The sequence below is a fragment of the Enhydra lutris genome, unplaced genomic scaffold (assembly GCF_002288905.1).
Source record: "Enhydra lutris kenyoni isolate GAN:26980312 unplaced genomic scaffold, ASM228890v2 scaffoldscaffold7, whole genome shotgun sequence".
Classification (NCBI taxonomy): domain Eukaryota; kingdom Metazoa; phylum Chordata; class Mammalia; order Carnivora; family Mustelidae; genus Enhydra; species Enhydra lutris.
In genome coordinates, this window is record NW_019154091.1 from 36,627,990 (window position 1) to 36,640,861 (window position 12,872).

A 12,872-nucleotide genomic window follows, 5' to 3' on the forward strand; every position below is an offset into this window, starting at 1 on the left:
CCTGGGATCCAGGCCATCAGATTCTCTACTCAGCGGGAAGCCTGCTTCTCTCTCTCCCACTTTCCCTGCTTGCGTTCCCTCTCTCTCTCTCTCTCTCTCTCTGTCAAATAAATAAATAAAATCTTTAAAAAATGAAGAACCACATATGATGTTAAATTCAATATGTGGTGGACAGTTGAGAAAATCACATGTTATCTAGGTCAAGAGAAATAAACTGAAAAAAAAAAGAAAACACTTCCTTTGTGGTTCTCACCAATAGATGAAAAACTCTGCGCCCTTGTTTGTACTCTGAGTGGACAATTAGAGGACTAGCTCTGATTAACAGCAGATTTTACTTTTTAATTACATATCATACTTAAAAATAAAACGCACACATATATACACATATATTCACCCACATCGAAGATGGAAGACGAAGACAGATATATGACATTGAATTTACAATTGAAAAAGAGGAGTTCCGGCCAAACATCCCAAGTGAAATTTAAAGGTATGGAATTCAGTTTTTTTTTTTTTAATTGGTGTGGGTTAATATGAGTATGGATTTAATATGGGTTAATATTAATATGAATATGAATGTGGACCATAATTTCCAATATTCTATTTTTTACTGTTCTTGGACTATTTTAATTTTTGGTGTTTTTCTCTTTCTGCCTCTGTCTTGTCTTTCTGTCTCATTTATCAAGGCGAGGACTAACAATTATTTAAATTTTTAAAGAGTTTATTTACTTATTTGATGCAGAGAGAGCACAAGCAGGGGGAAAGGCAGAGGGAGAGGGAGAAGCAGGGTCTCCGCAAAGCAGGAAGCCCAAAGTGGGGCTCGATTCCAGGACCCTGATCCTGACCTGGGCCGAAGGCAGACGCTTAACCAACTGAGCCACCCAGGTGCTCCAAGTTATTTTCTTTTAAAGTAACACCTTGAAGGGTCCTGGGATCCAGGCCCACATCAGGTTCCCTGCTTAGTGGGAAACCTGCTTCTCCTTCTCCTGGTTCCCCTGCTTGTGTTCCCTCTCTCACTGGTTCTCTCTCTGTCAAATAAGTAAATAAAAATCTTTAAAAAATAAAGTCAAATAAATAAATAAAAATCTTTAAAAAATAAAGTAAGTCATATAATCATATAATTTCCTAAGGATTCTCAGGAAAAATACAAATAAGTTAAAATTAATAAAATTAAAATGAATATTTAGTGCCACTCATCAACCTCTTTATCATTCATAAAAATGGCATCTTTAATACCAGTTTTTAATTCAGTGTGTCAAAAACTTTAAAATATGTTTTTCACCAGATGGAAAATTTTGTTTTGGAAAATAGAGATATTAACCTGAAAGACCACAAATGTAATGGCTCTTCTGTGCAAACTTTTTTTTTCACACTCAGTTTGTAGATGCCACTCTGAAACCAGAATGTGTTTTGGTTGAGGAAAGGAGCTCAGGAGGCTGCCAATGATAAATGTGCAACTCCTAGCTATTTAAGTGGCGTATACTGATACTTATCCTTTACCAATGTATCCTTCGCTAAGAGTAAAGTTTGCTAATATTTAGTAAAGCTTGCGGTATGACATACATTTAAATCTAGTTGACAATTTAAGCCCTGTCATTATACACAGAGATTTTATTTAACTTTGTGATTATATATTTGTATATATTTTCTCATGTCTTGGTCCTAATGGAAATAAGAAATTACATTTTTTTGCTACTATCTAAAGCTTCAGAATCACTATAGAAATAGAATTACTAATAATATAGTTACTTAAAGCAGATTGAAATGTTTTTGCTGGGCTTTTTGTCCTTAGAATATATTCTATTAGGCAAGTACAGTCAAATTATGTTAAATTGCTTGAGGGGCACCTGGGTGGCTCAGTCAGTTAAGGGTCTGCCTTCAGCTCAGTTCACTGTCTCAGGGTCCTGGGAACAAGCCTCCCCATGCCCCACAGTCAGGGCTTCCTTCTCAGTAGGGGGTCTTCTCCATCTCCCTTTGCCTCTCCCCACTTGCTTGTGCATACATGAGCACTCTCTCTCTCAAATAGCTAAATAAACTCTTTTAAAAAATTAAAAATAAGAAAAATGAAATTGTTTGAAATACTTCCTCTCTACGGGTTAGAGCCCTTTACTTCATATTCCATTTTATTTTGGGGGATCACTTTTTTCATTTTGATGTAATTATAATTATGTATGAATATACATATTATGCAGTCATAACAATATACATAATGCCTATTATATAATTAGAATCATTTTATCATTATTTAAAACATTTATATATTTCTAAAGTCTGTATAGCAAGGTACTTCCAGAGATCTTCAGCTCCCAAAGATCCAGCTTCTGTCTTGTTGCCTTCACCCTGCTCTCTCCCTCCATACATTTCAATCCTATATACAGCCTAATATTTCTCTATTAAGTGGGTATACACCATACTTCATTCAACTAGTTCCATTACTGGACACTTAAGATGTTTACATTCTTTTTCTAGTCTACCCCTGTTATAAATCGCATTGCAATGCCTCGCACATATGTCTTTCCATATATTGCCGATGTGTAACTCGGGTGTTTTCCTAGAAGACAGACTGCTGGATGTCAACATAAATGTTTATACAATTTTGCTAGTTTTCCCCCAAATATCCTCCACAGGATTGTACCATTCTATGTCACAATGATCATTGAATGCAAACATCTTTTTGAAATACTGATTAAATACTGATATATCTCTAGGATATACCCATGAATGCAATTGCTGGATTATATGATAGCCCTATTTTTAATTTTTTGAGGGATTGCCATTCTGGTTTCCTAGTGACTGCACCATCTTACATTTTCACCAACCGTGTGCAAGGGTTCAAAGTTCTCCACACCCTCACCAACACCTGTTAACTCTTTTTGGTAGTAGCCATTCTGACAGACGTGAAGTGATATCTCATTATGGTTTTGTTTGCATTTCCCTGATGATTAGTGACATTGAACAACTTTTCATGTACTTGGCCATTTGTAGGCCTTCTTTGGAAAACTGTCTATTCATATCCTCTGCCCATTTTTAATAATTTTTTCCTAACTGAGTTGTATAAGTTGTATGCATTCCTTATATATTTTGAATGTTGACCATTTATCAGATAGTTACATAATTTTCCAATGTTTTCTCCCTCTATTTTGTTTTTATTCCTAGTTCCTTAATGTTTAAAGTTAGATGGTTTATTTGAGGGGTGCCTGGGTGGCTCAATGGGTTAAAGCCTCTGCCTTCGGCTCAGGTCATGATCCCAAGATCCTGGATTGAGCCCTGCGTAGGGCTCTCTGCTCAGCAGGGAGCCTGCCTGCCCTCTCTGCCTGCCTCTCTGCCTACTTGTGATCTCTGTCTGTCAAATAAATAAATAAAATCTTAAAAAAAGAAGTTAGATGGTTTATTTCAGATTTTTCTTTTAATAGAAAATGTAGTTATTTATCGTTATAAATTTCTCTCTTAGAAGTGCTTTTGGAGCATTGGGTGTGGTATAAACAATGAATTTTGGAACACTGAACAAAAATTAAATTAAATTAACTTTTAAAAAAAAGATTTGCCAGGGTCCTTGGAAAATCTAAAAAGAAAAGGGGGCTTTTGTTGCATCCTTTAAGTTCAATGTATTTTCACGTTTGTTTCAAGATTTTTTTAAATTTTCATTTTGGTTTCTTCTTTGACTTGTTAGTTGTTCAGGAGTGTGTTGCTTTATTTGACGTATCTGTAAATTCTCCAGTTATCCTGCTGCCTTGATGTGTAGTTTCATACTATTGTCATTGGAAAAAAATCCTTGATACCATTTCAGTCTTCTTAAATTTGCCATGACTTCTTTTGTAGCCTATCATATGATCTATCTTGGAGAATGTTCTGTGTGCATTTGAGAAGAATGTGTTTCCCACTGTTGTTGGATGGAATGTTCTGTGTATGTCTTTTAGGTCCATTTTGTCTAAAGAAATAGCTCACATCCCAGATTTTTGTAGTGATTTTTCGTTTGGATGATCTATCTGTTGTTGAATGTGAAGTATTGAAATCCCCTGTTATTAGGACATTGTTGTCTATTCCTCCCTTTCACATCTGTTAATATTTGTTTGATGTATTTAGCTACTCTGATGTTGGCTGCATATATATTTATGATTGTTATATTCTCTTGATAAACTGAGCCCTTTATCATTACATAATAACCTTCTTTGTCTCTTGTTACAGTTTTTGACTTAACCTCTACATTGTCTTATATAAGTATAGCTACCTCTGCTCTCTTTAGTTTCTATCTGCATGGGGTATCTTTTTCTATCCCTTCTCTTTAAGTCTATGTGTATCCTTAAAGATGAAGTGAGTCTCTTGTATGCAGCATGTAGTTGTGTCCCATTTTTTTTTTTTTAATTTATCTAGCCACTCCATATCTTTTGATTAGAGTATTGGATCTGTTAAGAATTAGAATAATTCTAATTCTTCATATGAAAAGACATAAAACAGCCAAATATCAGGTAATAAGATGGCATTAGTAATTCCCTTATTCTTTTCTCCTTCTCTTGTGGCCTTCCTTTGTGAACTGACTTTTCATAGTGGTATGCTTTGATTCCCTTGATTCCCTTTCCTTTTTTTTTTTTTTTTTAAAGATTTTATTTATTTATTTGACAGAGAGAGAGCACAAGTAGGCAGAGAGCCAGGCAGAGAGAGAGAGAAGGAAGCAGGCTCCCCGCTGAGCAGAGAGCCTGATGTGGGGCTCGATCCCAGGACCCTGAGATCATGACCCGAGCCAAAGGCAGAGGCCCAACCCGCTGAGCCACCCAGGCACCCTGATTCCCTTTTCCTTTAATGTGTGCATCTGCTGTAGGTTTTGCTTTGTGATTACCATGAGGTTTATATAAAACATCTTATAGATATAACAGTCTATTTTACACTTATAACAACTAATTACAATTGCATGCAAAACTCTACCTTTTAAATGCCTATCTTTTATGTTTTTGATATCACAATTTACCTCTTTTTATATTGTGTATTCATTAGCAAATTACTGTAGCTATAGTTATTTTCAAGAATATTTTCTTTTAACCTTTATACTAGAGTTAATTTTTTTCCAAACGTTTGTGGAAAACTTCTGACATTTCTCAATGAACTTAATTAGACATAAAAATTTTGCATATTGAACAAGTATCCATCGATTCTTGCTTCATTTTCTAACTTAAAGTTGTTGGATTTTATCAATTGCACTTTTTACATCTATTAGGATGATGATACATTTCTCTCTAGCTCTATTAGTAAGATAAAATGAATTTCTTACTATTGGACAACACTTGTATTCCTGAATAAACCCATTATGGTCAAGGTGTGTTTTGGCTACTAATAATATATTTAAGAATTTTGTATGGACACTTAGGAGTGACTGATCGTAGGGCTTTTTATTTTTAAATTATTTTTATTTTCATTTTCTGATATTAAAAGACTTATAAGTTAAAGTCTATACAGGAGAATTCTCTACAACTTCTCTAAAGGAGAAAATACAGGGTAATGAAAATGTTATATCCTGCAAAACTGTAGGCCTTATATGCCTCAAATTCATACTGTGAAGCTCAACTCAGGATACTTAGAAGAAATAATTGAGTTTGAATTGAATTTGAAAAGGCTTCCACACCCTTTCTCCTAATGTTTTCTGATAGCCATGTGTTTTATTTTTTTAAATGAATAAATGACATTTTTTACATGTGTTGAATACTTTGGATTTGTTGATTATAAATTTTATTATATTAAAATATTAGAAAAATATCTGGGGAATATAGGGTATTCATTAATTGAATTACAATAAATCTTATTTTATGATCTTTGGCATTATCATAAGATTAAAAACCGTGTACTATTTCTTTGACATACTGTTTTATATAGTTTATTATGCTTTTTCTTGACAGATTTCAGCATCTTCAAATGTACTTTTTTTTTTTTTTTATTCCCACAGGTTTAAGGGGTATTTGGAACATGAAGTTCAGTATTTAGTAACTCAATTTATTGACCGAACTCTAAGGATAATAATAGTTATGGGGAGTGGCTCCTTACTGTGATGCTTTTATAAAAATTATCTTGGATGACAAAACTATTATGCAAAATATAGATGTTCATTTATTTAGTATATACTAATTACTCATCCAATTCCATATGCTAATGTCCACCAACCCATGTCCTATTTAATGAGGTTGAGAAAAATAGCAACATATTGAGACTATTTCCTTTCTGTATTATCATATCAATTTGTTCATTAATAGCCATCTACAGAATGCACATCTCATTTCTAATGTAGCAGCATAGGCATATGAAAAATAAAACAGTCATCACTCTTAAAGTGTTTAACATTCAACGAGAAGCTGAAACATCATTATTACATTGGTTAGAAAAGATTTTAGGATTTTTTTAGGTTAAAATAGCAGGTATCAGGAGTCATATTTAGTTCTGATTTGTATTACATCCTCAGTAAATTAAATAGGTTGAATACTTGGGAATATTATATTAAAGCAAATTATTAATTAGAAAGTATATATTTGTGTGACTATATATGTGTGTATTTGTAAGTGCCCATGAACTTGTGTGTGTGCATATACATGCACACTTGGGGAATTATTAGGTGTAAATGTTAAATTTCTTTATCCCACTAGTCAATTATGTCAAATATTAGCAATTTCTTAAGATGCAAAATAACATGCATCATAGCTCTCCCCATGCAGTGTTACCATTACTAAATAAAATAGGATAGCATTTTTCTATTTATTTAAGTTTTAAGCTTTTGATTGCCTAACATCCTTTAAAATTCAAAACCAATATTATATGCAATCCTATTATTACAGTTGCTTTCACTACTTGGAAATGTACTTTTCTGAGCTAATTTATGTGATTAATCTCTCAGATGGTTCTGTGATGTCACACTGGTATAAAATCTTATTGGGGATATCAGGAACAGTAAACGGTATACTGGTTTTGACTTTGATCTCCCTGTCTTTATTGGGTAAGTTAAAAGATCTTAAATAAAAATATGGAAAATGTTTACTCTTTTCTTATGACTTTCATACTCATTCATTTGTTCATTTTTTGTTAACAAACTCTTAAAAAGAAGCTACTATGTATAAAGCTGTATATTAGACTCCATAGCAATGTTTTTAATATGTAATCAAATCAGGTATCTTGTTCTCAAATGGCATACAATCTAAAAGGAAGAAAATGTGTGTGTGTGTGTGTGTGTGTGTGAGAGAGAGAGAGAGAGACAGAGAGAGAGAGAAAGAGATGTATATTAGGAAACCACATTTTTTTGATTTCTTAGAAACCTGTGAATTGATAGAATTCCATGATTTTTCTTAGAAATTTTTATAAGTTGTAGGTAAAATTGTATTTAATTTATACTATGTACTACTATATCCCAAGGTTTACTGCAAATTTCCAGAATTTAAAAAAAAAAAAACCTCTCAAAACAAAAAAAAAAAACAAAAAAAACAAAAAAATGAATAAACATGGTGAGAAATCTCTAATGAAATAAAGAGATTTTTAAATAAGTAATTATGGTAGAATGGGCTAAGCACAGTGTCATAGGTTTCAGAAAAACATGACATCAAGAAAGCATGGAAAGAGCATGTATACTCTTTAGAGAGGGAATTTTGCTTTATTTACTACTGTATCACCAGTTCTTAGCACGATGTCTGGCACAGAATAGATCCTCAACAAATATGTATTCTGTAAGTGAATTAATTATGTAATATTTGAAATTATTTTTCATTAAATAAACATGAAAACAAGAAAGAAACTTTCTAGTTATCTCTTCAGTTGTTTCTTGTTCTAATCATCAGAATCATTCCAAAGAATTTCTGTCTGGAGCACTGCACAGGGAAAAGATATTTACCCAGTGTTAAAATAATTCTGTTTTTAAGTTTCTCAGGGAATATTACTAAAATGCCAAGAAGCAAAGAATTCAAATATCACCCAACATGATGATATTGGAAACCTGATAATGAACAGTGGCACAAGAGGAAATATAAGTAATAAGGACACAAGTTACTGTGGTTCAAAAGCTACAGGCCATACAGGTATCTCTCAAGATTTTGGCCTGTATTTGTTTTAATTGTTTTGGCTTTCTAAGTTTAAAAAATCTTATTTAACAGTTATGCAGATTTACATTAACAAAGATTTGATATCAATCTACTTTTCATTCAAAATTTCATATATCTATATCTATATACGCATATGTATATATGTATAATTTATTACTTTTTTGTGGTGGGAGGATAGTATCAATGAAAAAATAACAAAGAGGCTCTTCCTTGCAGGAGTTTAAAATCAAATCGAAACACATAAACATGGCAAGTTAATTGTGATTATAAGGCAGTATGTAAATAACTATATTTTGTCTCTTATTTATTCTGTTTTGAAATACAAAATGAATAAAAGTAATTATACATAATGAATGATTCATTATGATTTTGTGCTTAGAACTTCCAATTATACAAAATTTTGGAAAAACCATGCCTTCTACTTCCAATTTTGTTTTAGTTTAACTTTAAAGTGCTTAACTTTTGGGGCCTTCAACATCTATTTTATAGTAATGTGCAAAATGTGTAGATTAATTTGTTTTATGATTATTTACCAAAGGATTTTTCCTGGGGGGGCCTGGGTAGCTCAGTCAGTTAGGCATTGGACTCTTGCTTTCTGGTCAGGTCATGATCTTGGGATCCTGGGATCGAGCCCCAAGTAGGGCTTCACACTCAGTGGGGAGTCCGCTGGAGTTTCTCTCTCTCCCTCTCTCTTTGCTCCTCCCTCCATTCTAAATAAATAAATAAATAAAATCTTTTAAAAAAAGGATTTTCTCTAATCCACTAGTTTATGTTGTTCTCTTGATCACATATGAAAATGTCATATATATTATTGTTTACTTACTGATACTATTTTGTTTTGGATTATCTATCTGTTTTATATGTACAAGTCCCAAACTAATTGAAATACTGTAATTTTAACACATATTTTTGACCATGACTATTTAATTTATCATTATGTGGGGTATTATAATGGAACATTTTCAGAGATAAGGAAACTTTGATAGGTAAATGTGGAATCATATAGATAACATTAAATTTTTCTTAAAATTAGTCTAAATACTGTATATCAAGCTGTAAGGTATTAATTTCCATTAGCTTTTTCTTTTTTTTTAAATGAGGAAATATCCACAAACATGAAGTTAGCCATTTAAAATAAAACAATTCAGGGAGCCTGGGTGGCTCAGTTGGTTAAAGCCTCTGCCTTTGGCTCAGGTCATGATCCCAGGGTCCTGGGATTAAACCCCGCATTGGGCTCTCTGTTCAGCAGGAAGCCTGCTTCCCCCTCTCTCTGCCTACTTGTGATCTCTGTCTGTCAAATAAATAAGTAAAATCTTTACAAAAATAGAATAAAACAATTCAATAGCATTAGGACATTTGAATGTGCAACAACTATATCTAGTTCCAAAACATTTTCATCACCCAAAAAGAAATTCTATTCCCAGTAAGCAATTGCCCATTTCCTCTCCCCCAGCCTTTAACAACCACTAATCTGCTTTCTGTCTCTGTGGATTTACCTATTTTAGACTTTCATATAACGGAATCATAGAATAATTCACTTTTTGTGTTTTGCTTCTTTCACTTAGCATAATGTTTTCAAGATTCACCCATGTTGTATCATATATCAGCATTTTATTTCCTTTTATGATTGGAGAACTTTCCTCTGAATATATATCACAATTTGCTTAAGATGGCAATACTGACAAAGAGATCTGCAGATTCAAAGAAATTCTTATCAAAATTCCAATGGCCTTTTTTCATGAAAATGGACAAGGTGATCCTAAAATTCATGTGAAATTGAAAGAAATTCTGGATAGCAAAAACAATCTTGAAAAAGAATTAACTTGGAAGATTCATATTTTCCAATGTTAAAACTTAATAGGATGAGGAGAATGAATAGTGGCTGCAATTTACAGGATTTTATTTTGGGGTTGATGAAAATAGTTTGAAATTAGATAGTAATTATGCTTACACATTGTAGCTGTACTAAAATCCATGGCATTTCCAATTAAGGTAATTAAAATGGTGAATTTATGTCATATGAATTTAACTTCAACAAAGAAAGGAGAATTTAATGGCTGGAAGTTTGAATAGTTACACTGACCTGAACTCATATTTATTCATTCAATTCACTTTCTCTCATTATTATGCCAAAGTCTCAGATATTTTCGATTGAAGACCTAGGTTTAATTTAATTTAAGAAAATCAAAGAACTTGAACTTATAATTATATAGAGGCCAAAAAACTATTATGCTCAACATTATTTAATATCAAAAGGGAATTATTAAGTAAGATTTATGCGTACAAAATGAGAGAAATCTTAAAGCTTTCTCTAATTAAATTCTAAGTGAATGGTATAAATCATATTTAATCTCATAAGTAGCATTAATGCAATTTACAGCTTAAATGGCTGATGTTATTTTAGCAATTACATTAGATCTGGGAATGAAAAAGAAATCCCCTTTTGTCTAAGTTTTTCTTCATCTTACCAAATTAATTTTTTAATTCCCAAGAATTATCATTTGCAATTTGGACATCTTGTAAATCTGAACTCTTTGTTGTGAGTGATTTTATCATACAGCTCCACTCTTATTTATACAACACAGAAGTATTCAATTTTCAGGGATACGTATATAACTTAATTTTCTTTATTTCCTCCATTTCCCTGTAGGGTTGTGCCCATCAGAATGGCTCAAATATCAAAAAAAGTGTTATTGGTTCTCTAATGAAATGAAAAGTTGGAGTGACAGTTATGGGTATTGTTTGGGAAGGAAATCTCATCTACCAATCATTCAGGACCAACTTGAAATGGTAAGTGGTTTAGTGTCAGGGTTATCGCATTAGTCTCTGTACAGATAAAAGTGGTTTTCCTCAAGACAATTATCAGATGATTTCACTCATATGTGGAATTTAAGAAACAAAACAGAGGATCGTAGGGGAAAAGAGGGGAAAAAAAAAAAGATGAAATCAGAGAAGGAGACACACCATAAGAGACTCTTGACTATAGGAAACAAACTGAGGGTTGCTGGAGGGAAGGTGGAAGGGAGGATGTGGTAATTGGGTGATGGGTATTAAGGAGGGCACATGATGTAATGAGCACTGGGTGTTATATGCAACTGATGAATCACTAAACTCTACCCGTGAAACTAATAATACACTATATGTTAATTACTTGAATTAAAAAAGAAAACATGCTAAATGAATAAAAAAAAAAAGGTTTCCTCAAGGGGTACCTTAGTGGCTCAATCAGTTAAGCATCTGACTCTTGATTTCAGCTCAGGTCATAATCTCAGGGTCCTGACATCAAGGCCCCCAATCAGCTCCCCACTCAGCACAGAGGGTGCATGGGATTCCCTCTTTCTTTTCCCCTCTGCCCATCCCCTCACTCACACACACACACACTCTCTCTCTCAGTCCCTCTAAAATAAATCAATAAAGTCTTTTTTAAAAATGGCTTTTCTCAAATTTCTTCTCATTCCTTCCGTTAAAGTATCATTTATCTTGATTACTGAGTTTTTGCATCCTCCTAAATTTTGTGCTCAATGCCAGTGCCTCATTTGGCTCATGCTAATCCTGGGCTGAATATTTATATTCAATTTACAAGTGATATATATGTATGTATATGTATGTATGTAATATATAGTATGTAAATAAGTTATGGATTGACTAGTATAAGAATGTTCATGTAGGATGCTAACTGTCCAATAAAATTCTAAATCTTACTTAGTATGTCTACATCATTAAAATATTCTGTTCATTGAGTTACTCTTTACTCACTTCATAGGCTTTTATACAGAAAAACCTAAAACAAACAAATTACGTGTGGATTGGGCTTAACTTTACATCCCTGAAGAGGACATGGACCTGGGTGGATGGTTCTCCATTAGATTCAAAGACGTGAGTCTTTCCAAAAACACTGTCTGACTTTCTATCTATTGTAGAACTTATCTTCATCTATTGTCTATTGTATCTATTGTAGAACTTATCTTCATAAAGTACCTCTAAGTTCACCAAAATCTAATCTGAAATAATTCTTGATACTAACGAATTTGAAAGGATGAAAATCAATTTAATGTTCACTGGAGTAATGATGGATATTTGGGTTTGTTTTCAAAACAAAAAGGTTTGAAAACAGTAATTATTTTGCATTTATTGTTTAAAGACTACACCATATAGAACAATGGAAAAAAGACTAGAACAGGGATATGGACACAGATTTACTCTTAGCTCTGTCATTTCTAACAGATTCTTTGCGAACTCCGTGCCAATCACAGAGTAAGTCTAAGTCACAGAGATATTGTAACTTCTAGTAAATCAAGGGATTTGAAAATGCCCTGAAATCCAAACGGCCTTTTAACTAAAGGAGGGTATTGGCTGCAAACACAAACGGATGTCTTCAGCAACAAGGATTAACCATGTACTTATCCCTTCTTCTACAGATTTTCCATAAAAGGGCCAACTGAAGAAAATAGCTGTGCTGCTGTCAAGGAAAACAAAATTTATTCTGAAACCTGCAGCAGTGTTTTCAGATGGATTTGTCAATCAATCAATAATCAATGATCAAAGTTTTTTGCCAATTAAGATTTAATATTAATATTAAGGAGTCAGAATTTAAAAGCACAATTAAAAAATAGAACTGTGATTAAACAACAAAATGTCTTCTCTATTTTCCCTCCATCATCTACATGGATCCCAACCTTAGAGTACACCATGTAAACCATCTAAAATATGCCCCTTCAATGTTTTATGTGGTAATATAATAAAGTATGAGTCCATGCATTCATACTCAGGATGTTTATTCACTTTCATTTTACAACAAATGTGATCAAA

The 12,872-nt window shown here is 32.9% G+C and overlaps 1 protein-coding gene across 1 annotated transcript; it reads left to right on the forward strand.

The window, feature by feature from the left end:
- Nucleotides 1–405: 405 nt before the first annotated feature.
- Nucleotides 406–12,602, forward strand: LOC111142276 (killer cell lectin-like receptor subfamily F member 1). Its single transcript, XM_022495328.1, has 6 exons — nucleotides 406–490; nucleotides 6,872–6,970; nucleotides 7,884–8,030; nucleotides 10,714–10,853; nucleotides 11,827–11,939; nucleotides 12,482–12,602. The coding sequence occupies exons 1-6, from the start codon at nucleotides 406–408 to the stop codon at nucleotides 12,600–12,602; spliced, it is 705 nt and encodes a 234-aa protein (XP_022351036.1).
- The last annotated feature ends 270 nt before the right edge of the window (nucleotides 12,603–12,872 follow it).